Consider the following 26,318-nt stretch of genomic DNA (forward strand, 5'->3'; position numbering starts at 1 on the left):
TAAAATAATTACAGGTCAAATCTCAGAGCATCTTCTGAGCTGATGAAGCTGCTGAGAAAGAATAGCTAAAATAATAAGAAACCCAAGTTATTTCAATATTCCCTCTACCTCCTCCCTACTTTTCACTTTGCTGACAGCCTTTTATTTTGTGTATCCATAATCCACTACAGAGCTAACAGGAAGATCACATAGAAGCCTTCCAGCTGCAGCAAAGTATTTTTTGGACAAATACTCAATGACAATTGGCGAAATAGGAGAACAAGAGGTCCAAAAGATTAATAGCTATTACATTTCTAACGGTAACTGTGGACGTAGCCAGCATCTGGTTCAGTTACTGTAAACTAGACATTTTTAAGAGGGGAGGGAGAAGAAAACTTATTTTGTGCTGTGATTTTTTTTTAAAGATATTTGTACACACATTCAAGGAAAAAAACAGTATAGGCATAGGCATAGGGAATCATCAACTTAAAACTGGCATTCTGAGCAGCGTAGCATTGATTCAAGAGTTCCTCAACACAAATTTGAACCTACAGGCTTCCCCAAAGTCAACAGCACAAATGTATTCCAACTGAGCAGCACAGACTCAGCCATAACAACTGAATCAAGCTATCAGCAGGGCAGTCAAGGGGAACACTTCTACAATTCCTGAACCAACAATTCACAGCATATGAGCCATCCACAGTTAAACCTTCAGAGTGGTAACAACTGACTTTATTTTTTAAGGATTTGAGTAGAAACAAAGGCTTTTATCTGGAGCTGCAAAAGAAAAAAGCATAATAATCAGAGTTGTGCAGAACTTAACCTCATAATGTACAAATTTCAGCTGACAAGGAATTATGGTGAAAGCATTTAAGGAGACAATCTGAAGCCCTATTTTTCAATTTTGCAGTTGGGACTATGAATTTAAATCTTAATTTTCACAGTTTACTTTGAAGAAACCTTGATTATTTGCCTTGTAGTTAAAAAGTGATCCATAATTATCAGAAAAAGATTTAATGCTACTAAGTGCACATCAGCGATTACTATTGCAAAAGTAGAAGTTTCTGCTTCTGTATTTAAGCTTCTCTTTTACCTTATCCACTTCATGCATTACTGTACCATAAAGAATAGAGCACTAGCATTTTTTACAAGAGCATCACCAAGAGATAACAGAATAATTAGTAGTGGAATAAAGCACTTTCAACTCTTGCTATCATGCCCAAAAATTTTGGTGGTAGTTACGCAAGGATGCAGCAAACTAAACCTAATATCTTTAGTCCTCAGCTCTCCTGTTTTTCATTTGGGGCAGGGAAGAAGAAGAGGAAAAGTAAGACCATCCACAATTCTGAAATAAAAAAAGACATTCAGTGTTGAGTTACTGACTGAATATGGCATTTCAGATGCATGAGAAAGGCTTTGGTAGGAGATTTAAAATCTCTTTGGAGGCCAACAGCAGAACCACTGGGATAAACTGAGGACCACTGTAATTTAGTGAAGGAAATGGTGAAAATTAAAGTTGTTATGCAAGCGTAACACAGTAACAAATGAACAGTGTTAAATATGCCAATTTTCTTGACTTTTAAAAAATTGTTTGGCTAAAATCCTAAAAAAATCAAGTGCTTACATAGTAGATAAATACAGGAGGAGATGTTCATTCAAAGACTTTACAATAGCACAAGGGCTGCATTGTACCAAATTGAACTTGAGAAGCAGCCAAGATGAAATGGTATAAGCTACATTTGCACTCAGTATATTCCAAATGACCGCTAAGCTTGCTCCAATCAAAGCTGGGTATAAGCAATCAACTTTATCATCAAATGTCATGCTCCATATTAAGCTGATTTGATCCCATTAGCAAGTTTAGAGAACAGTGTCCTCAGTCTCAGAAAAGGAGGAAGAAACCCCCCACAAATATTTTAGAAGAAAGAAGAGGAAGACATGGCGATTCTCTATTTGATCAAACTTCTGATCTCAAAACCAAAAGCATTTTTCATCTTACAGTAACGCCACTCTATCCAAAATATTTAGTAAGAATGAAATAGCTTTTTTACTGTAGTTTAACAAAAAAGTAACCAATCATCCAAATTTTGAAGAAAAAAGGAGGAAAATTTAGATAGCTAACCTTTCAAAGCCATATCACCAGCCTTTTTAGATGCTAAAAAAGCAATATGTCTCATGAGGAACTGTTTAGGATCAGAACATATTTTAGCAGAAGTATTTTTATCCTTGCACAAGAATATAAACACCCTATCAAAACTATTTTAAAACCAACTACAAGCATAAAGCTATTTAAGAACAAATGAAACCACGTGCTATCACAAAGACCTCTAGAAACTAGACAATCCACCCCAAAGTCCAGCACCTTTCGTTCCAAAGAATAAGGAAACATATTTCCATATTTAAGACTCAACTCCAAGTATCAAGCACCACTGTACTCCTCTCATGAGCTGAATCAAGCATGACAGTGAACATCATTCCGTCTTCGAAAGGTACTAGCCATAATGAATGTATCCTCTTTACAGGCCATGATACTGTCCACCAAGTCAACTCGCAGGTCTAGAAGACTGAGTTCAGATTATCTGTAGTATTTCTCTGATTCAGAAGGCACTCTCATTCAATTTGATAGCTACATCTGAAAGGTGCTAAAAAGAGATTTATTTTTACTTATGTGCAAAGTTGGAATAACTTTTTTCTGAAGAGCTACCAAGAAAGTACTGGAAGATGATTAGCAATACAATCACTTCCTGCTCCCCCCTCTCCACAAAATATACAAGAAGAAAGAGGTGACAAGATAAATAAATGTGTGAGGCTGGTCTTTGAAAGACTGGGGAGATCTGTGCCAATACACTGTTACTGCAAATAGAAAGTAGAAGCTACTCAGATCTCTACAATTAAGGAAACTTTTCCAATTGTCAGTACTATTTAAAACCACAGTTGAACTTGGAACCTGCAATATAACTCTAACATTCCTGGAATTAAAAATAAGAATTACTTTCTGGAGAGTTGAAGAAGGGGGTGGGGGACACCCTAAACTGTCAGAGAGAAGAGACAGAGTTGCCAGCCCAAAATGAAAAAGGAAAAAAATAAAGAAGAAAAAAAGAAGGTAACATTTTCTGGTTTCTGCACCGCATGCATACCAATTAAGCAGCAAGCACTCTATTGAGGAGTTCCATCTTTGCCTTTAAATCTGTGCCCATGGGCGAGACTCCTTGCCACAGGAGCACTGGTTTCTGTCCACACTTCTTTCCATAAGCCAGGACAAAATAACCAAAGGCAAAAAATGGGGAGGGGGAGCCCCACATCCTAATCTTTACAGTCGTCATCGAGCTGCGGTTTCAAAAAGAGAAAGTGGATGTTCAAAAAAATCTTACTTCCAATGCCAAACAGCTGACCACACTCTTAATATCGTTTTTCTGAAAGCCAAAAGGCATATTACGCCTCTTATTTTAAAATGGAGGATTTTTGTTCCTTGCTCTTCAGGAATCAAAAATACAACCTGTTTTTTCTTTCCGTAGTAGCTACACTGCCCCATGCACACACTTGGAAAAACTGATGACACAGGCTATACTCTCATCTCTAATGGAACCACCAAAGTATTTCTAAAATAAACAGCTTTTAGAATACACATTGGTCTCGGTTAGGATAAATTATAATGTAATTTTGTACTACTTTTTCCTAATTATTTTACAAAACACATATGTTTGCAGGTTCAATATTCTAAAATAGATCTCATGTGGCATTCTGTGCTGGTTTCCCTTCTAAATACAGTAGCTTCTAAACTGTGTGACACACTTCTCTGCTCTTGATTAATACAAACCCGAAAGGGAGTGGATGTGTGGGGAAACATAGAGGAATGACTTTTTAAAGGCTCCACAATTTTCCAGAGCCTAAGGCATAGCTCTCTGCATTTTTTAAGGAAACACTTTTACTGAAACGGGAAAAAACCAAACAAACCAAAAAAACAAAAAAGGCCAGTGCTTGGCAAGCCTTTTCAGCATACTGCATATATGACAGGGGACCTTGGTAGTGATCATCTAGAAATAGAGTGAGTAGGAAATACCTTCCAGATACTGAACAGTGAATTCCAGCTTTGTTTCCTAAAGGAAGGGTATGTCAATTCTCAGATAGCATCCTTTGGTAGGCAGCAGCTGTTGAAGGAAAGCAGCACTGGAAAAAGAGTATTAGCTTATGGAGTATGTATATTTGCTTACATGTTTAAGATATGTTCAACTTAATATGTCAATACTTCAGAAGAATTAAATCAGCATACCATTACAGAGGTATATTGGAAATATGGAAAATACACAGAAAATAAATTATTGTCTCACAAGGGCTTGAAAACCATGCTTATTCCTTTGAACAGAAACAGAAGATGGATCATAGGGGTGGAGGAAACAGAAACAAAAGATGCATAATACAGAAAGACCGATCACAGTTTAAGAGACAGATCTTCTGCTCTTAGGAAACAGACAGGAACTAAGTAATACTAAAAGGAAAAAAAAAAAAAGATCACAAGGCTGGAAGCAACAGAACTGAAGTTGAGAGTCTTAAAAGCTTTCCATGTGCAAGGAAGTATTTGAGAGGGAATGCTAATCCCACAACTGTAACCATGAGCAGAGTAAACTGGAAGCAATGGATCATAACCAAACCCTGAAAGGGGGAGCCTGCATTAAAGGACAAAGTCTCAGGACTAAAGATAGGACAGGAACAGTCACTAATGCACGAGGCTGTAGCAGCAAAGAAGTTTTTCACCAAAATCGGGGGGTATTAATTCTTAAGCTAGTAGCTTAGATAGTAGCTGCACGTTGCAAAGAACAACACATTTTCTAGAAGACACAGCAAAGAACAGGCACCGAGATAGGATCATTTAATTAGTGTATGCCATAAATCAAACCGAAGAAAGGAAACTAACTTGTTTCTGCAGAGCCAGTGTCTTTGCAAAGATACACACTTTGAAGTATATTCTGTAACATCATACTCCTTGAAACTTTCTAAGAGCAGCAAGCTCTGGGCAATCTTCACAAGCCCATCTACAGATCCAAATATTCAGGACAAGACAGGTAAATTTCAACGGCTTTCAGTCCCAAAAACTTCCAGTTTCTTCTTGCTCTAAGATTTTAGCCAAAAGCTACAAAACAAAGGGGTATACAGGCAATGTTTTGAAGAACCTCAGTTGGAGATACACAATCTGCCTCCTCAGATCGTTGCTCTTGGGAGTTAGACCAGTAGCAGCAACCTCGGAAGAGCTCCTAGTATTCAAGATTACAGGATTGCTAGCCTGAAACAAGTTCAGGAGCTGCACTGACTAGAAGTTTAGAGGCAGTTTAAAAATACACTATCTAATATATGGTAATTAATACTATTTTTAAATGCCACTCAGCATCTAGTATTAAAGATGGCAAAGCAGCAACATTAAAAAAAATCTTGGAGCTGTTTAGAGGTTCAAGCTTCTAAAAGAGGAGGTATCAGTTCTTAAATAAAGAGCTTATTTATTAAATGTGTGAATTACATTCTGCAACTTCACAGATTTCAGAGATAGAACCATTTCTGATGCTGTCGTGGTTTAGCGGCAGCTCAGCCCCACACAGCCGCTCGCTCACTCCCCACCGGTGGATGAGGGAGAGAATCAGAAGGGTAACGCTCGTGGGTTGGGATAAGAACAGTTTAATAATTAAAATTAAAAGAAACAACAGTAGAAATGCAATGTAAAGGAGAACAACGAGAGGCGCAAAGCCCCGGGGGAGGGGGGGAGGGGAGAGGGGGAACGAACCGCCGGAACAAACCGCACGCGCCGCAGCCGCTCGCCGCCCACCGACCCGATGCCGCGCCGCCTCCGCGCTGCCACTGCCCCCCCTCAATATACTGGTCATGGTGTCACATGGTATGGAATGAACCTGCCATTGGCCAGTCGGGGTCAGCCGCCCCCACCACGGCCCTGCCCCTCCCAGCCCCCCCGCCACGCCACACGGCAGAGCACGGGAAGCTGGAAAGGTAGCCGACCCCCACAGTGAGGAGAATTAACCCCTTCTCAGCCAAAACCAGCACATTCTCCACCCCTTATTCCATACCATTTACACCATGCCCAGGTCCCATATGATGCAATACAACCATACCAACCACCACCCCTCCCCTTCCCATCCTTTAACATAATACACAGACAATATTCCCTTAGTTCATGGACCTTCCCTGTAAAATGTCCATTAAAATGTCCATTGAGTTCACCCAGTCCATGACTCTGGGCTCCATCTGTTGTATCAGTCTTTCAGGGTGGGAGAGATGGTGTGTGGCGTTGGGTTGCTGCATACCGAGTCAGTCATCGTTCCATCACTGCTGCACGGCTTGTTTCATAGTTGATCTTCCATGGGTTGGGAGGCTCGTACTCTGATATCATTGATACAACACAGAGGTGACACACAGTATTATATAGCAGTTCACATTGTGCCATTCAGTTCACTGACTGTTTTCACCCAAAATCAAGTCCCCTTGAGGCACACATCGGATTTCTCCATCCTCCCGCATCACCCACCAAGTGCACCCAGGTCCTCGAGCAAAAGCAATCCCACGAATGGGTTTGCCTTTGCCAGAGGCAGGAAGAACCCAGACTGTTTTGCCCAGCATACTTTTTGTGTGCACTACAGGGACTCTATCCCCTTCCACAGTATGTAGGATTTCTGACTGGGCAGGGCCAGCTCGGTTGGCAGATCCCCTCGTGTTGACTAACCACGTGGCTTTTGCTAAACGTGTATCCCAGTGCTTGAATGTTCCACCCCCCATTGCTCTCAGTGTAGTTTTTAACAGTCCATTGTACTGTTCAATTTTCCCAGAGGCTGGTGCGATAGGGGATGTGATACAACCACTCAATGCCATGCTCTTTGGCCCAGGTGTCTATGAGGCTATTTCGGAAGTGAGTCCCGTTGTCTGACTCAATCCTCTCTGGGGTGCCATGTCGCCACAGGACTTGCTTCTCAAGACCCAGGATAGTGTTCCGGGCAGTGGCGTGGGGGACAGGATATGTTTCCAGCCAGCCAGTCGTCGTTTCTACCATTGTAAGCACATGGCGCTTGCCTTGGCGGGTCTGTGGGAGTGTGATATAGTCAATTTGCCAGGCCTCCCCATATTTATATTTCAGCCATCGTCCCCCATACCACAGAGGCTTTACCCGCTTCGCTTGCTTGATTGCAGCGCATGTGTCACATTTGTGGATAACCTGTGCAATAATATCCATGGTCAAGTCCACCCCTCGATCACGAGCCCACCTGTATGTTGCATCTCTCCCTTGATGGCCTGAGGTGTCATGGGCCCACCGAGCTAGAAATAGTTCACCCTTATGCTGCCAGTCCAGATCCACCTCAGCCACTTCAATCTTGGCAGCCTGATCTACCTGCTGGTTGTTTCGATGTTCTTCAGTGGCCCGACTCTTGGGGACGTGAGCATCCACATGCCATACCTTTACAACCAGTTTCTCTACCCGGGCAGCAATATCTTGCCACAATGTGACAGCCCAGATGGGTTTGCCTCTGCGCTGCCAGTTGCTTTGCTTCCACTGCTGCAGCCAGCCCCACAAGGCATTTGCCACCATCCAGGAGTCAGTATAGAGATAGAGCACTGGCCACTTTTCCCGTTCAGCAATGTCTAAGGCCACTGGATGGCCTTTACCTCTGCAAACTGGCTCGATTCACCTTCTCCTTCAGCAGTTTCTGCTACTTGTCGTGTAGGACTCCATACAGCAGCCTTCCATCTCCGGTGCTTTCCCACAAGGCGACAGGACCCATCAGTGAACAGGGCATATTGCTTCTCATCTTCTGGCAGTTTGTTATACAGTGGGGCTTCTTCAGCACGTGTCACCTCCTCCTCTGGTGATAATCCAAAATCTTTGCCTTCTGGCCAGTCCATAATCACTTCCAAGATTCCTGGGCGACTGGGGTTTCCTACTCGAGCCCGCTGGGTGATCAGTGCAACCCATTTACTCCACGTAGCATCAGTTGCATGGTGTGTAGAGGGAATGTTTCCTTTGAACATCCAGCCCAGCACTGGCAGTCGGGGTGCCAGGAGCAACTGTGCTTCAGTACCAACCACTTCTGAAGCAGCTCGGACCCCTTCATATGCTGCCAATACCTCTTTTTCAGTTGGAGTATAGCGGGCTCCGGACCCTCTGTACCCCCGACTCCAAAACCCTAGGAGTCAACCCCGGGTCTCCCCATGTGCTTTCTGCCAGAGGCTCCAGGTAGGGCCATTCTCCCCGGCTGCAGTGTAGAGCACATTTTTTACATCTTGTCCTGCCCGGACTGGCCCAAGAGCTACTGCATGAACTATTTCTCGTTTAATCTGTTCAAAGGCTTGTCGTTGCTCAGGGCCCCATTTGAAATCATTCTTTTTCCAGGTCACTTGATAGAGAGGGCTTACGATCAGACTGTAATTTGGAATATGCATTCTCCAAAAACCCACAACGCCCAAGAAAGCTTGTGTTTCCTTTTTGCTAGTTGGTGGAGACATGGCTGCTATTTTGTTGATCACATCCATTGGAATCTGACGACGACCATCTTGCCTTTTGATTCCTAAGAACTGGATTTCTCGTGCAGGTCCCTTCACCTTACTTTGTTTTATGGCAAAACCAGCTTTCAGAAGGATTTGGACTATTTTCTCTCCTTTCTCAAAAACTTCTTCCGCTGTGTTGCCCCACACAATGATGTCATCAATGTATTGAAGGTGTTCTGGAGCTTCTCCCTGTTCCAGTACAGTCTGAATCAGTCCATGGCAAATGGTAGGACTGTGTTTCCACCCCTGGGGCAGTCGATTCCAGGTGTACTGGACGCCCCTCCATGTGAAAGCAAACTGTGGCCTGCACTCTGCTGCCAGAGGGATTGAGAAGAATGCATTAGCAATATCAATTGTGGCATACCACTTGGCTGCCTTTGACTCCAGTTCGTATTGAAGTTCTAGCATGTCTGGCACAGCAGCACTCAACGGTGGAGTGACTTCATTCAGGCCACAGTAGTCTACTGTTAGTCTCCACTCTCCATTAGACTTCCGCACTGGCCATATGGGACTGTTAAAGGGTGAGTGGGTCTTACTGATGACTCCTTGGCTCCTCAGTTGGTGAATGAGTTTATGGATGGGGATCAGAGAGTCTCTGTTGGTGCGATATTGCCGCCGGTGCACTGTTGTGGTGGCGATTGGCACCTGTTGTTCTTTGACCTTCAGCAACCCCACCACAGAAGGGTCCTTTGAGAGACCGGGCAAGGTAGACAGCTGTTCAGTTTCCTCCGTCTCCAAGGCAGCTACACCAAAAGCCCACTTGTAACCTTTTGGGTCCTTGAAATACCCTCTCCTGAGGTAGTCTATGCCAAGGATGCACGGAGCCTCTGGGCCAGTCACAATGGGGTGCTTCTGCCACTCATTGCCAGTTAGGCTCACTTCGGCCTCCAATACAGTTAGCTCTTGGGATCCCCCTGTCACTCCAGCAATGCTGATGGGTTCTGCCCCTATATAGTTTGATGGCATTAAGGTGCACTGTGCGCCGGTGTCCACTAAAGCTTTATACTCCTGTGGGTCGGACGTGCCAGGCCATCGGATCCACACAGTCCAGTAAGCCCGGTTATCCCTTTCCTCCACCCGGCTGGAGGCAGGGCCCCTCTAGTCCTGATCATGGCAGTCACAACTCACTTCCTGTAAATGTGAATCAGGAGTCCCTCTATTACACTTAGAAATAAAATCTGCGCTTCTACTCCTCTGTCTGGGGACTTGCTCGCTTGAAACTGGAGCAGCAGCTTTCCTGGAAGAGCCTCCCTGAGTGACTGCCCTTCCTTGCAGTTCATGTACTCGTGCCTGTAGGGTCGAAGTAGGCTTGCCATCCCACCTCATCATGTCCTCTCCGTGGTCACGCAGGTAGAACCATAGGGTGGCCCGTGGTGTGTATCCCCTTCTTTGAGCCAAAGGACGCTTATTCCTAACAGCTGAGACACTGCTCTGTCGAGGTGGGGAGTAGGACAGATCTTCTTTGAGTTGCTGGACCTCTTGGGATAGTTTCTCCACAGCAGAGACGAGCGAGGAAGAGATATTTGTGTCGTAATCCCGGAGTCTATCAATCACCTCTGCCACCGTTGGTGTCTCGTCATCTTTCCAGGACATCACTGCCAATGAGTTTGCATGCAAAGATGGTGCGCTCCGTACAAACTTCCACCACATGGGTCGTGTGCACTCGGCTTCATCTGGATCTCTGGATGACCGTTGATCGTCCAGGTCACCACAAATCACCTCAAACACAGCTAATTCCCTTAGGTACTGGATGCCTTTCTCCATAGTTGTCCATTTTCCTGGGCGATATGTAACATCTTCTTTAAAGGGATACCTTTCCTTCACTCTAGACAGGAGTCGCCCCCAGAGGCTGAGGGCTTGTGGTTTTTTTTCCAATTGCTTTGTCAACGCCCCCTTCCCCAGAAAGGGATCCCAATTGTTTGGCTTCTTTTCCCTCTAGTTCCAGGCTACTGGCCCCACTATCCCAGCATCGGAGCAGCCAGGTGACAATGTGCTCACCTGAACGACGGCTATAATCTTTTCGCATATCTCGCAACTCGCTTAAGGACAGGGATCGGGTGGTCTCTATTTCATTTATTACTTCTCCCTCCTCTCCCCGCGATGGCCCTGGTTCTTCATCATCCCGTTCTAAACGAGTTGATGTCCGCTTCCAATATTTCGTCTTGTGTATGGGGGCAACTGATACTGGTACGGGTTTATTTTCTGAGCCAGCTCCGGTACTTGTTGTGGGGGTTTGAGTGGCTGCAGTGCCTGTTGTCAGCGCTGGATTGTCTACAGTGCCAGTCACTTTGCATTTCAATCCAGAGACATTCTCTTCCCCCTGGGGGCACTGAATACTGTTGAGCAGGGCTCGGTATGCATGGGCCAGACCCCAGCATGTTGCAGTTATCTGTGTCTCTCTGGAGTTCCCAGTGTAACAACATACTTTCTCCAAATATTCTACTAGTTTTTTAGGATTCTGCACTTGTTCGGGGGTGAAACTCCAAAACACTGGGGGTGCCCACTGCCCTAGGTATTTGCCCATGCTATCCCACATGCCCTGCCACTCGTAACTATCAAGCCTCGGGGCAGATTTCTGGGTGATACTCTTAAGTTGCTTAGTCAAAACCAAAACAATATGCCCAAAAACTAACAATAAGTGCACCTTAACCACCCAAGGATGTTCAAGATACAAAAACGTTGTTGTAACAAAGGCACAGACATCATAGAACAAAGTTGCAAAGGTATTATTCTGTATTTCCTCCATATAAAATCTCTCAGAGGAGGAGGTATAATTGCTAATTGCCTCAACAAGGTGGTATCCGAAGTACAGTAACGGTTTCAGCAAAAACCCCAAATACCAGATAAAGCTGAAAACGAGTGTTTGTATAACAAATCTTGTAGGCAAAACATTACTAATCACAGCAGAACACAGCAGACTCAACAAACCAACGCCGATTTTTAACACCCACTGCAAAAAGGACAACATGGTGCTGTGACCAGCAGCTGTTGTTATCTCCAACCCTTGAGCCCCACGTTGGGAGCCAAAAAGACTGTCGTGGTTTAGCGGCAGCTCAGCCCCACACAGCCGCTCGCTCACTCCCCACCGGTAGATGGGGGAGAGAATCAGAAGGGTAACGCTCATGGGTTGGGATAAGAACAGTTTAATAATTAAAATTAAAAGAAACAACAACAGTAGAAATGCAATGTAAAGGAGAACAACGAGAGGCACAAAGCCCCGGGGGAGGGGGGGAGGGGAGAGGGGGAACGAACCGCCGGAACAAACCGCACGCGCCGCAGCCGCTCGCCGCCCGCCGACCCGATGCCACGCCGCCTCCGCGCTGCCACTGCCCCCCCTCAATATACTGGTCATGGTGTCACATGGTATGGAATGAACCTGCCATTGGCCAGTCGGGGTCAGCCGCCCCCACCATGGCCCTGCCCCTCCCAGCGCCCCCTGCCACGCCACACGGCAGAGCGCGGGAAGATGCTTACAAGTAACCACAAGCTTAATGAAATAAGCCTTCAGACCATCTGGTCTGAATAAACAGGTATGATCACACAAGGACTGAATACAAAATTTGACCAGGGCACTCCTTATAGAACTGACTTCCTTCTTAAATTTATTAACTATTTCTTAGCTCATAGTATGCCACAGAAAATACTTAATAAGAAGTGTATCACTCACGAAGATACATTTAGGTGTGCATCACAGCACTGCTACGTCCCTTTCTTCCAAGTTCTGAGGCAATTTTTGTTGTGCCGTCAATCTACAAGCATGTTTTAAAAATAAATCAGTGCTTATAGTCTCAAAATCTCACTATGATGATCTGCAAAATATCTCTCCTCTGTTTCAAAAACTGCTTAGAAAGTGGACGGCTTGGCTTTCCATCACTGATTAGATTCACTAAAGATTAGAAGTCACTAAAATGAGGCCTTATCTCCCATAACCCACCCCTCTCAGGAAGCATGGCCAACACTTCAGACATTCCCTCTTCCCCAACAGGAGATCCTTGTCTTCTGCCAAACATCTTGTGATTCGAGAAGTAGGCAAATGTGACAGGAAAATTCCAGAAGACTGTGTCCTGCCTTTAAAGATGCCTCCTCCACTCTGTTTAACTGGGAGAGCAGTTTATGGCAGACAGAAGAGGAATTGCAAAAGGTCCACTACCAACTGCTGCTTTGAAAAAAGGAGGTCTGAGGAACTGCTCAAAATCATCTCAGATTTCTTCTGGCAAAGCCTTCTCCCTAAAGAACTGCTGTGAGACTAGAGGGAGAAGCCAAAGGTGTCACACTTGGAAAGAGGCTCCTCCTGAACTTTCCCTAAGGACTTTTCCAGCTTGGAGATGGAAAACTGGACTTAATATCATGGGATCATGGGATCATGAACAGAGGAGGAACTGCAAAATCACAGAGATTGTAAAGATGTGCTTGCACTCCTGTGCTGGGTGAAGAGTAGAAAACCCAACATGTGCTAGCTGAAGTGAGTAGCGAGGATCCCATGGGAGAGGCTACAATTCAGCCAATGGCCTTAAATCCAAATATTTGTCCTGGATGTCCTCTCTCTGTCCTAATGGTTCATGGCAGCAACTGCAAAAATAACTTCAGCATCCTAAGTGTTTATTTGCAGAATTCATTGGATACTAACTTAGAGGAACATTAAGTCATAAATTTCAATGCACAATAAAAGGGAATAAAATAATAAATAAAAGTTTTGCCTATAACCAAAACTCACCTAGTTATTCAAAGAAAGATTTTTAATACCTAAAAGCAGCATTTGGCAGCAAGAAAGCCCAGCCAAGAGGAAAAAACATATGTGGCATTCCCTTTTTATTCAGTGTAATACAAAACCAGATGGTCCAGCTGAGAGAAGGTAGGCAGGAATTAAGTAATATTTTAAACTGTAAAAGTATGAACGTCTTAATTTCAGTTGTTTGTGAGTTCAGCAGTGAGCATAACATCCTTGAAGAATAGTTTGTATTTCAGCTCAGCTGTACAATGCCGTAACAGCCACTTAAAAATGGTTGCTGTGCACTTTGTTAGCCATGGCGCAAGGGTCCCAAATCCTTACAGCAGAGTACTGGCTCTGTTGCAAATACCGCGGCTATGCAAATTCATTTAAGCAATCCTAGTGGTATGTACTTCAGTGAAAGCTGAAGTACAGCTCCAAATTTTCAATGAATTGCTGACAAAATATTTTTTCTGCAGTCCAGCCAGAGAGGCATCCAAAACTTAGCTTTGACTTCATAAGAAAAGGGACAGAAATCTTTTTATGCACTTTTACATGATTACATCTCATGCATACTCTTCCATATTGGAAAGTAACAGTTTCTCAACAGAGGGAGCAGGGGGAAATGCTTTAGTAATGAACCAAGAATTAGTTCAAACCAGGAAGATTATATGCAATGATATGGACACCAAAGCAAAAGTGCAATACAGTAGAGTCCAAGCTTATTCTAAACATATCCTCCGAACAACGACTGTGTCTGTCATTCACACACCTAACTGCAAAAAACTGCAATTAATTCAATATCCAAAAATGTTTTATAAACAGAAGGCTCTAATGGAAGAATAGCTAATATTGGCATAAGGAAGACACAAACTTACACGATTTCAAAAGCTGTCCTAAAGAGACAGTATTAATGTATGTAAGGAACAACACTGACCCAAGGACAAAGCTTAGCTTTTCACTTATTGTTGTCAAAAAAATGTTCCTATATTCAAGAGAAGAATCTTCAGCTTTCATCAGCCTAAAAAAATAGCATTACTTTCACAAAAATAAGAAATCCTGTTTACTGTTCAGCTTTTCTGTTCACAGCCAAGTACATATTAGGAAGCCACTTCTGGACACTGCCTGCTCTGTCTGATGACAGAGTTCACAAGAGTTTCCTACAGAAAATAGATGCAACATGGCTGGCATCAGCAGACCTTTCCCCCAAATTCAAAGAACTGTCAGAGAAAGCTGCTCGAGTAGGCAGGACACAAGAAAGTCAGCACAAGAGCTGGCTAGCTTGCCTCCTGCTGCTCAACACTAGGAAAAGGGAAAAAAAGCAAGCAAGCAACAGAAAGTATCAGCATTACCTTATATGACTGCATCCATCCACATTTATCTTAGAGTAGAAGGATTAGTGCTAATAAAAGAAACAAGCTTTCAGACACAAGACTACCCTCAGAACAAACCAGTTCTGATATTCTAGAAAAAAAAAAAGAAAAAGAGAGACCTATTTGTACAGGGAAGTTCAGCTGTGTGACATCCTGTGTAGTACTTGTAAACACTCTTACAGTATGTGCTCTACAAAGATGATAGAAAAATGCAAACAAGAATCCAAGATACAAGCTGCAGGTACCTTGTGAAAGTATAGTCAGTTATTACAGTGAATATCCACTGTAATTAAAGCGCAAGGAAGAACAACGTGTTGTCTATGAAATACATGCTGTGTTAATACTGCCAAGATAACAAGAAAACACTTGGTAACTTGCAAGAAAAAGTAAATATATTGGAAGATTTTACAATGATTGTTCTACTTGAAACAAGACTGCTAACTTTGTAGGCTCTTCCAAACCTTTAACTACATAGAAATACACCATGTAGTACAGGTTCACAAGATGCATGTATAGTCTAAGATAAAAGCATTGCATTAGTGTAACACACTGACCTATGGCTACCTGGAAGAGGAGAGAAAAAAAGAACAAAAAACCAATAACCAAAACGAGAAAAAAAAGACTTTGTTTAAATCAGTATTGCATAAGGAAGGGTACACACTAGATTTCCACTGAAAATGTGAAAACCAAACCTCTTACACCAACCTTTTTTTTAAACAAACAAAAATATGCGAAAACGCTACTTTCTTGCCTCCCCCTCTGCACCAAGTAGACCGAAGATACTATTTGTATCCTAATGTATAAATATAATTGTTTGTTACAGGATGGAAACCACTTTTTTAAAAAAATCTAATATGAAGAAATAACTTTGTTTTCCATTTAAATTACCCTTGGCCGTGACAAATATTATCTTAAATTAAGAACAGATACACACATGGGAGAACCAGAGAGTAAATGTGTTTCTTCATATGGGAGATACAAGAAATTGAGTATTAAAAGAACAAATGAAGTGAGGATCAAGAAACGGGGAAATAGGTACAAGATGAATCACAAAAAGGCTCTAGAGCTACTAGAACAAAGAAGAATCAGTCTCTTTCTAGCAAGGAATTATATTTTTCACTTTCAAGGTAATGCTCTTTAAATATCTATTCAATGCTTGATACTGTGCTGTTGCAATACACTTTTTGATTTAGGTTTTGCAATTGTGAATGCACTTTGTGTGTTGACTTGAAAACTGTCCCAACATTACTGACAGATTTCCATTTATAATTGGGTTCAAGACAACTATATAAAATGCCAAGAAACTTATACTACAAACATTACTTTTTCTTTTAGTTGTGAAAAACAATAATGAGCTTTGAGACTTAACTAGCCAATGCTAAAGTACTATGAAACAGAAACAAATGTGTTTAGTTCTTAACACCTGGAAGATCTTCCAATGCTTTCTGTGTATTTACTAGATGAGGAACTCAGCATCCTGAGAGGAATCAGAGGGCAAACATTCTGCAACCGCCTTGTGGCAGAACTAGGATCACTCTTTTCTACCCATCTATTTTCCTTTATCATGGTCTTGTATAGAAGTTTGCCTCTCTTTATTCTCAAGACTACTCTGAAGAGAGACCACTTCCCACCCACATCAAACATCTGTATTGGAAGTAAGACGTTTTCATTGTAACGTCAGCAGAATGCACTACAGACTAGAAAGATCAGGGAAATGGATACCTTAGCATTTATTTTGATGCTGCATTTATTGTGCAATTACCATCAAAATATAAATTTAACAGCATGACAACCTCTTCCACCCCTCCCTGGCTTTCATATCTCTATCAAAATACATTTCAGCATATCTTTAATAGATAAGGAAAATGAAGGATAATCAATGATCCAAAAAGCAATCTTTCATGTGTGTTTATATTGACAGATGCCAAAACTAAAAACTCAGTCTGTCATTTTTGAAACAGAAGTCTGGTTGCCTGATCCTGAAACTTTAAGTTTGCTTTCTGAAAACTATTTATGTCCTAAGCAAATTGACCCAGTTATTTAAAAATTTTAGAGTCATCTTTTCAGTACAAACCCAAACTATGAAATGACATTTGCTTTTCATTCAACCATCTTAGCTCTGTTTAGAGATTTTCCAAATAACTAGTAAACCGTGACAATTCTTCCTAATTAAATTTTGAATTTAAACGTGACCTTCAAAAGAATGTTACCAAAACATACACACCATCCTTTTTTCCCACCCTTAGAATGCATCATGTAACAATTAACTGTGTATCCTTGCTGATGCAAGGCAGAACATTTCTCAAATGCATAACTGACAACAATATTTACAAGAATGGCTATTAGCAAAAAATATAAAAGCTCAATGCAATAAAGCCATTGAGTAGGTGCTTTTGAAGTATGAAAATGAGATGTGCAAGATTCACAAACAAAATATCTTCTCTGTTTTGGTATAAAAATGATTGCGTGTTGCACTAGACAACAGATTTGTCCAAGCAAAAAAAAAAAAGGGAAAAAGAAAAACCCCCATGTTTTATGTAGTGCTCATAAGCATTAGTCATCCAAGTCTTCCTAGCATGCCCCAATAACAACCAAAGTCTGCAAGACTATACTGTGTTAACTTTATTGCAAAAATCTCCACAAACAAGCACACAAGTAGAAATTAGTTTGCATTCCAGACCCTGTTTCATTTAAAAAACAGACCATGATTTTAAAATTCCTGTCTATATCCTCAACAAAAATGTAGTCTTATTTTAGAAGAAATCAAAACAGTCAGTGAAAGTATCATGAAAATTATCTCTATACCAAATTACTAACTTCTAAATAGATCTTCATTTACTACTTAGCAGTGTCACATATTTAGGCATTTTAATGCAGAGATTTACACTAGAAAAGCACCTAATTAAGAGGGAGCAGAATCTAAAGATACATACGACCACTCAGACTCCAACTGGTCTTTGTAGACTTTCAGGACACAGAGAGCCACAGTCAAGTTCCCAGGATCCAATAGTTCTCTCACTTTCTCTGAACTAAGACAGGTGAACAGGACCATACAACAGTAGGCAACAATTTTCTCATCGCTGTACGTTAGGCATGTCCTTCAAGAGAAAATAAGGAGTTAAGAGAGTAAGTTAAAACTGACCCTGGAAAAACAGACTAGTGGCATTCAGCTCATTGAGTTGATGGTGTTCGCTGTCTTTTAGAGAATCATGACTTGTCATTCCTTAAGAGGGATAGAAGTCGTCTGCAATGAAAAACATCCAGCTCCTAGCTGAAGGTCAAACTTACAGGCAATTTACAAAACTAATGCTAAATTGGAGCTAACTGGGCTCCAAAAACACACTCAAAAAGAGTATCAAATGGAATTAATGTGCTTTTGTTACTAGCTCACTATGGAAAACGTGGCCACACACATCAACAATATTGTCATGTGTCTGCACAAAATCGTTTATGTAATATTTCGTTACACATACGTCACCAAACCTCCACAAAGATATTTTGTCCCTCTCCTAACCTCACCAAAAAGATTGGAAGATGCAAAGATGAAGTCACTTTTGTAGATTCCATCTGATCCACAAATATTGACAGGTCTGCATGGTAGCAAAGTGAATAAAGAAAAAAGCTCCATTCTTGGAAATGGGTATAACTACCTGAAAGCACCTCTGAAATAAAGCTTTTGTTTGAAGCTCGTAATTTGAAATAGAGTTTTCTTCCAGTTTCTGTTAAAATCAATTTACTGTTAGTTTTTAAAACCTGCTTGTTCTAAGGTCCTGACCCCTGCGGTTGACTAACAAAAAAAACATCTACAGGATATCGTCTCAACTGTCCCATTCTCCCCAAAGTTATTTTTCAAAGCTTCATGGTGCTAGTAGAGGCACAGCTATGGTGTACAAAAGATTTGAATATAACCACAGAAATTACATTATAAAAAAAAAAAACCCGCATCCATGCTTACAAGAAGAGATCTGGGAAAGCACACTTCCAAATGCTATTCTGGGAATCTCTGTTTCCTGCTGCAATGTTTCCAAGAAACTGGAGGCTACAACGAAGAGCTGAAAAAAACCCAGAAGATAGATTAACAGGAGTTCAAAGAAGCACTGATAAATTTAATATAAATGACAAAACTTTTCAACTTCACAGCTATCCACTACAGAATCCGTCTCAGTTAAGCTTTGGGTGCAATATTTCACTGCTACTGTACATAAATATTTGTTTTCTCTTCTAATGCAAATAATTTTACAAAGTACTCTGGAATTATACCCAAAACAAATCCATTTTTTTCCTCAGTTAGACTTACATGAATACCAAACCATGAATACCAAACCATGAATACCAAACCATGAATACCAAACCATGAATACCAAACCATGAATACCAAACCATGAATACCAAACCATGAATACCAAACCATGAATACCAAACCATGAATACCAAACATGGATTACTAGTGATTAAAAGAACTAATTGACTCTGCCAAGGTTTAAGACAGATTTAAATCAATGCAAGCTTGGAGCTACAGTTAGCACAAAGTGAAGCAGCCCCATGCTGAACCAATGGCTGTCACATGGCAGTGGCAATTTTGCCTCTTCTCTTTGGCTTTCTTGTATTAAATTAATGCAAACAGGCCTCCTGTCATCACGTGACCTCTGCAAGAGGTCTCTCCTAAGGGAGCTCCCCAGGCACCCTCCCCAAGCTGGCCAGAGACATCTTGAAAATTGCAGCAGGTAGAGCCAGAGCAAGACAACTGAATCTGTTACCTCACTGCCCATATTAATTTCTATTTAGCTGGACAAATCATTATTTAATATGATTATGTGCTCAAAACTTTCTGATTTCTATCCCAGAAAAATTAAAGGCAGTACTCCAAGTAACTTTGCATCAAATTTTAACACTGAATTGAATACAGCACATTTCTACTATTACTACAAAGGATTTATTCTAGCCTCCTCTCAATACAGACTTAAAATACAGGGAGATGATATTTCATCATACAAGTTAATATCCTAGAGCCCACCAAAAGATGTAAATTCATTAAAAACAGAAGCATGAACTCACAGATCTCACAAAATTAAAACACTTTTTTGGCCCTATTGATAGCTCTCAGTAGGTTGGCCCTTACTAACAAGTTGGCAAAGAAACTTCAAATTAAATGTTAAAATGCAGTTCAACAGATATTACAATCAGCAGCCTATTACAGATGGAGGTGGCTGATATTGCCAGGTTCTGAAAATATAAAATTAGGTCTCTTTGAAAGGTGTTGTGCCAGCTGGCAGCCAGATTTCCTACTGAGGTCTGGGCATATGTCCTCTCAGGAACAAAAAGAAAGCAAGTCTAAAATGAGGTCACTTGGGCTTAGGGAATAGTAATTTTTCCCATATAGATATATAAATATATAATTTTTTTAAGCCCAAAGTATCTATGTCCTCTCCATAATGCATTTTGAATCATCTTCTCCTTTATGCTTTGGTTCTTAAGACCTCTATTCTCTCTCCCTGCATATCTGCACCTCGGCACTTTTTTATTATTTTCTGTCCATCATTATGCTTCAACTTCTTCCATCCATCTGGTTCGCATTCTGTTGACTGAGAATTTTTCTGAAGGACAGCAAGCATGGGCATGCTACTTTTCTAGCAGGCATTTCATGGAACTACTTCCCTGCTAGAAAAAAAACTAACAAAGCAGTAAGTCCTAGGAATAGGGTATTATTTCTCTTGGTGGACCCCTTACCTACTCTACTATGAGAAAGATCTCTCAAAGAGACCTGAGGTTGGTTGATTATACTCCAATCTTCACCTGAAATTTGCTTGACCCTTTTCAACTATCAATTACACTTTGGTCATTAGAGACTAAGCTGTCAAAAAAACACTATAGACTAGGGAAAAAAAAAAAACTTAAGAGATCTTTTAAAAGTTGCCATTTTTACTCAAACAGTGATGAAATGCTATGAGCACATTTTCAGTATGGTAATAAATATCTACAAATTCTCCTTTAATCACACACTGGAGTATTAACTTTTGTGAAAGCAACCAACACTGTCCTTGTTTAATTGTGATGTCCTGATAAAGCAAAAAGGATCCAGGAAAAGGTCATGATTCTGTGCGTGTACCATGGAAAAAAGTCTTATTTGTAAGTGCTTGTTTTTAACCAGTAATGGTTAACATTTTTCTTTTAATGAGAGGACACAAATCAATACATAGGCAAGCAGATGATCTGTGAGACAAAAGCAACTGTATCTATTCACAACTAAGTAGAAAAAAATTATGTCGTCATAATGCAACATTTCCCCACTCATGTGATGAATCTCAGCAATTCAGAAAAACGATGCGATTCTAAAACACCTGAGGTAACTGAGTCATGCCAGGAATACAGATTACACACAACAGGATCTACCTCACAACCTCTCCAATCAAGTCATCTGCTCTGTCACAACTACAATGCAACTGCTGCACTGCTGCTGCAGTGCCTGAACTCCTTTTCCCTAAAAAAAAATGTAATTCATACTACAAAAAATATAACTCATTTCAGAGTACTTAGAGTGATGCCAGGTCAATCGCATATGACAAATATGGTTCATGTACTGGACTGCGAACACTTATGTTTTGGCTTTTATGATCACCCATCTACCTTTGAGAAGCCAGATCTGCTGGGAACTGATGAGATTCACTTGACTAGTGGGGACAACAGGATCTTCACCAAAAAGCTGGACAGACGTTTATGGTAAGACCCCTCCTGGAGTACTGCATCCAGCTCTTGGGATCCCCAGCACAGGAAGGACATGGACCTGTTAGAGCAGGTCCAAAGGAGGGCCACAAAGATGATCAGAGGGCTGGAACACCTCTCCTGTGAAGAAAGGCTGAGAGAGTTGGGGTTGTTTGGCCAGGAGAAGAGAAGGCTCCCGAGAGACCTTATTGCAGACTTTCAATATATAAAGGGGGCTTATAAAAATGATGGAAGGAGACTTTTTACCTGGGCCTGTGGTGACAGAACAGGGGCAACAGTTTTAAACTGAAGAAGGTATGTTTAGATTAGATATAAGGAAGTAATTTTTTTATGATGAGGGTGGCGAGGCACTGGAACAGCTTGCCCAGAGAAGTTGTGGGTGCCCCATCATTAGAAGTGTTCAAGGCTGGGTTGGATGGGACTTTGAGCAACTTGGTTTAGTGGAAGATGTCCCTGCCCAAAGCAGGCAGGTTGGACTAGATATCTTTAAAGATGCCTTCCAACCCAAACTATGCTATGACTGTATGTGCCATGCCCAGCAGTCAAGCAGTCACAGATGGAAAGTCAAGGAAGAGGGGAAAACGGCATTAAAAGTCATTATAGCACCACAACTAGCTCATCACAGCATGTTCTCTGAATCACACCACAGCAGTATGTATCTGTGTGGTTGTGCTTAAAACAACGCAAACACACATTTCCCGCAGAACCCCACAGGTGCACCTAGTGGTCCTGGAGTATGCAAACGTCTCATATGCAGTGTTTCTCTCCAAAGATGATTCCAGATGAAATGTACTAGCCTAGCACCTAGCTACCAGGTTACAGTGAATTTTGATATGAGCACTGGAAATCTATACTTTGGTACTTACGCTTTAAAAAAGAAACCGCCCAAAAATCGAACTAGAGCTGTTAATTCACAGTAAGGTATGCATGTGTTAAAAAAATGAAAATCCTACAATAAAAATGAAGCTTTACATTCCCATCTATGGAAGTCTCCTCTTAGCGTTCAATTTCCATGTTTCTCTTTTTTGTTTTACTCTATTGGACTTGACTGCCACAACATGTGATTAAACTATCCTTAGAAAACTTTAGAATACAGATACTGCTCTTCTCCTCTCCAACGATTTCATTGTCCTTATAACATAAGAAAGAAAATCTAGAAGCTGATTGAGAGACTTCATGGCACAGTATACCAGCTGAGACCATTTTGCCATCCATTCAATAAGCTGTGTGCTTTCTGAAGGGGGGGAGGGGGGCGGGGAAGAAGAGAAGACAAGACTATTTCATTTATTCCCTGAAAACTTACAGATCTTTGTGACGCTAAAAATTACTGTCAACCACTCTTTCCAGCTACATTAACTAGTATTTGGGAAATACAATTATAAAAAAGCATATATTTTCCACTGGACTGATTTAACATCTTATATCCAGCCCCTAGCTCCTGGTGTCTATAAGCACTGACTTTAACAAATAACCCTGTAGCTATCAGCACAGCTAAATTTTAATTTAAAAAAATATTACGCTGTGTGTGGTCAACAAGACTATTTTTAACCTGATGGTCAACCACTGTGAAATTACATGTACTAAGATGTAACTTCTGATACACAGATCAACCCTAGAGCTGAAGAAATTTTTCCCCCTATTGAGATTTCAATGGTTCCTATAAAATCAGATGTTCTTCAGCAAATGCAAATACTCAGATTACACGTTGCTTTCACAACCAGCCTGCAATGGGTTATGGCAAATTTTCTAGGTTCTACAAAAACAACCTCTTTATACAACACGGCAACATGCACAATGGGAAACCCTGACTCTACTCCTAATAAATTTTGGTACCTAAATGTTTGCCTACATGTAAACCAATCTTTTAGAGTTGCTCAATTCCACCCATGCAAAAGGTGAGGCAGCTGATACCACTTTATAGCCTTGCATGAGGATGACTTAAATGCACTCCAGCAGTTCAGTACCTTCGAGATCACAGCTCCATTTGTTCCTTTCAGTCTCTTATGATCACACGCTAACTGAACCAAGCTCTAGTTCAGTTTCATTTTTCATTTAACATATTTCATTTAACAATTATATTGCAGTACTACCCAGATGGTCTGAAGGACACACATGAACCTTTCACAGGCCTGACCCTAAGTCATTTCACACAGTGTCATTTGCAGAAGCAGACTGTGCTTTAGATGAAAACTTAAATCCTTGAAGTTATTAGGGCAAAGATTTTAAACATTATGATTTAAAAACACAATACACTGTTTCCATCTGCTCCACATGGTTAGGTGATAATATTTAGAAAAAAATTTATTAAAGTTCCAGTACTAAAGTTAGATGAGTTTGTTGCTAGTAAGCCTCTATCAACAAGATTAACTGCAATTTCTCCCTCCCAGTACCTTTCCTGATTAGATTGCTACACACAACCATTATGTTATTACGCAACATACTTTGCTGTAGTGTACATTATTTAAATGTTTATGTTCACCCACATTTTTACATCTTCCTTACAGAACATGAGTTTTTTCCTGGTGGATGATCAGACTTACCTTTCAAATTCCTACTACAATTTCTCTGGTTAAGAACAGGAGCCTGTGAACTTGCTCACCAATCACTTTGAAAAACCTTGACCTCAGCTGCAGAGGCTTACAACAGTCATAAGAAGGTATCTCCATTCTTTTTATTTGGGACAGACAGCACATAGTTATATGAGCAATCCTTTGCCTTTACTGGAGTTACATAGATACATAAAATAAATCCAACCAAGGGACACATGAAGGTGTACAACACCACTCGCCAGGCTGCAAACATAAGGCTAGCAAACTTGCATATCTCTCTCCAATGCTTTGCTAACCATTAACTATGCATGAAAGATATAGCTGGTGTGCCCCTTTTACATTGGGGCAATGCACGAAGGTGTCAACTACTTAAAACAAATCACAGCCTCCCAACAGCCTGTACACCTTTTAAGTTACCTGTGACCTTTGCAAACCTAAATTGTCGACTGCGAGCCATTACACAGACCACCTTTGGTTGTTTGTAAACAGTGGAGAATGTTTTGTGATATATTGCCATCCCTGGAAAAATAAAACCTTCAACTCAGCATAAGGTGTAGACTTCTATTACTATAAAATGTTAGTTTCCACCACTATCATCCGGTCATTGACTTGTTTCCTTGTGGCTGCAAGTTAAAGCAACTTCCAGTCATAAAAAGAGTTATTTGCCTCTTCACCACCATGAATCATACCACAAATACTGATGAAAATTTATTTTCCTTGGAAAACAGTCTGTCTAGACTACTCAAATTGAATCTACAATACATACATGGGCTCTGTCATTTAAAGTTATTAAAATAGTGCTTAGTATTTTATTTCTGTAAATAAAATGAACGTCTAGCTACCGATTATATTTCTGCCTTGATCACACTGCACTTGCTGCAGTGCAGACTAGTAACCCATTTTTACCATCTGTGGAATACCAAGAATGTTGTGTTTAATAACTTTCTGTTCCCACTCCTCATCTCCTCTACCTCCAAAAGAAAGTAACACTCTTCATTTTTTTTCCCCCTTTCCCTTCAGAAATACCAAGTCTAATATTAACAGAACATTATATGCAGTGACAGGACAACCATTCTGTCCTTGGAAGATAAACGTCTAGGCAAAATATCAACACTTTGTTCTTACTAAAAAGGATAATTTGATTCTAAATCAAGAAAAACTCTCACCATGCTATTAAAAATGTGGAGTTACAAGTGAATTAGAAGGGAGCTGAAAGAAACCATAAGACCACTCATCAAATTAGTCTCTGATGCAAATTAAGTTCTAATAAGACCTCACAACAACATATTCAAAAAAATTTATTTGTGCATTTACTAGGAAAAGAGTCAGTTTGACAGCCCACAGCCTGACATGGGATCAGTTTCATACTGACTCCGATTCATACAGCAGTATCAATGCTTATTAAATACAGTAACAGAACTGTTCTCTTTATCTTCTGGTATTTTAATTGCATCATTTTATTTTTAGAAAGTAAACACCATAAGTGTGTTCATTTCTTTAATAAATTATCTATTAAAGTCTAAAAGCAAAATAAATGGCACTCCAGTTACATCTCCACAAGTAGCAAAACACACATGCCTGAGATTACTCTCCTATGTGAAGTAAAACACGTGTAAGTGCTTGCAGACTTGGGAACTGCATTTATAAGCTTCCTGCATGCAGCAGGATGTAAAATCTTTTTTCTTGAATCAACCTAAAAGTTGAGCCTAAATCTAACAGACAACGTCTCTTTAAAGACCCTGCTCTAGCAAAATCAGCAAGTTTGAAGTACTGGGGAGTCTCAACCTGAACTTAAACCATGCCAGGAAACCAAGAAAAATAACAAAAAGGACTGGCCACCCACTATGTGTTATTCGTGGTATCTAACCATATGACACACTACTACACGATACCTTCTACAGGTTAAAAAAAAAGAGAAAAAAAAGAAAATTCTTAACATGTAAAATACTGACCAAGATTATGAGCAAATTTCTCCAATTATTTTTGATGGCATACTGTGGATGTTGTTTCATTTAACCCAAAATTTCCACAGAAGTGCTTATATTTTCCCCGGAAAAGCTAAATGATCTTTTTCTGTATGTCTGTGGAAAGGATATCAGATTTATTTTTTTTTCCTGCCTTGGACCACTTATATTCTGTATCTGGCTGATAAAGGACCATGGTTCTTTTGCAATAGAGAGATATAAACAAGTAAACTTATATTTAGTATTTTTACTTGCATATCCACATCAATATAGAGCAACAGTTCTAGTGTCCACATTTTGGGACATCACCTTTTTTTTATATATATATATACCTATAAAGACAGTTTGCTGCTTTTCATTGCCTTGGTACAGCCCTTTCTGTATCACACATGATGTATGTCCACAGGATGGAAGAAACATAAAGACTTTGATGTCATCTGTTACAAATCTTATAACTTTTCCTTTCTATACTGGCAATATTCCCTAAAAT

The 26,318-nt window shown here is 40.8% G+C and overlaps 1 protein-coding gene across 3 annotated transcripts in view; it reads right to left on the reverse strand.

Annotated features, from left to right (window-relative positions):
- Window positions 1-26,318, reverse strand: part of ATXN10 (ataxin 10) — a 113,154-nt gene that overhangs the window by 63,302 nt on the left and 23,534 nt on the right. For all 3 annotated transcript variants that reach the window (XM_075112488.1, XM_075112496.1, XM_075112505.1), the window contains exons 4-5: window positions 18,551-18,647; window positions 17,529-17,693 (exon numbers count right to left, since the gene is read on the reverse strand). In XM_075112488.1, the coding sequence (XP_074968589.1) occupies window positions 17,529-17,693; window positions 18,551-18,647 (262 nt within the window). The remainder of the gene's footprint in view (window positions 1-17,528; window positions 17,694-18,550; window positions 18,648-26,318) is intronic.

Source organism: Phalacrocorax aristotelis, chromosome 1 (genome assembly GCF_949628215.1).
Source record: "Phalacrocorax aristotelis chromosome 1, bGulAri2.1, whole genome shotgun sequence".
Classification (NCBI taxonomy): Eukaryota; Metazoa; Chordata; class Aves; order Suliformes; family Phalacrocoracidae; genus Phalacrocorax; species Phalacrocorax aristotelis.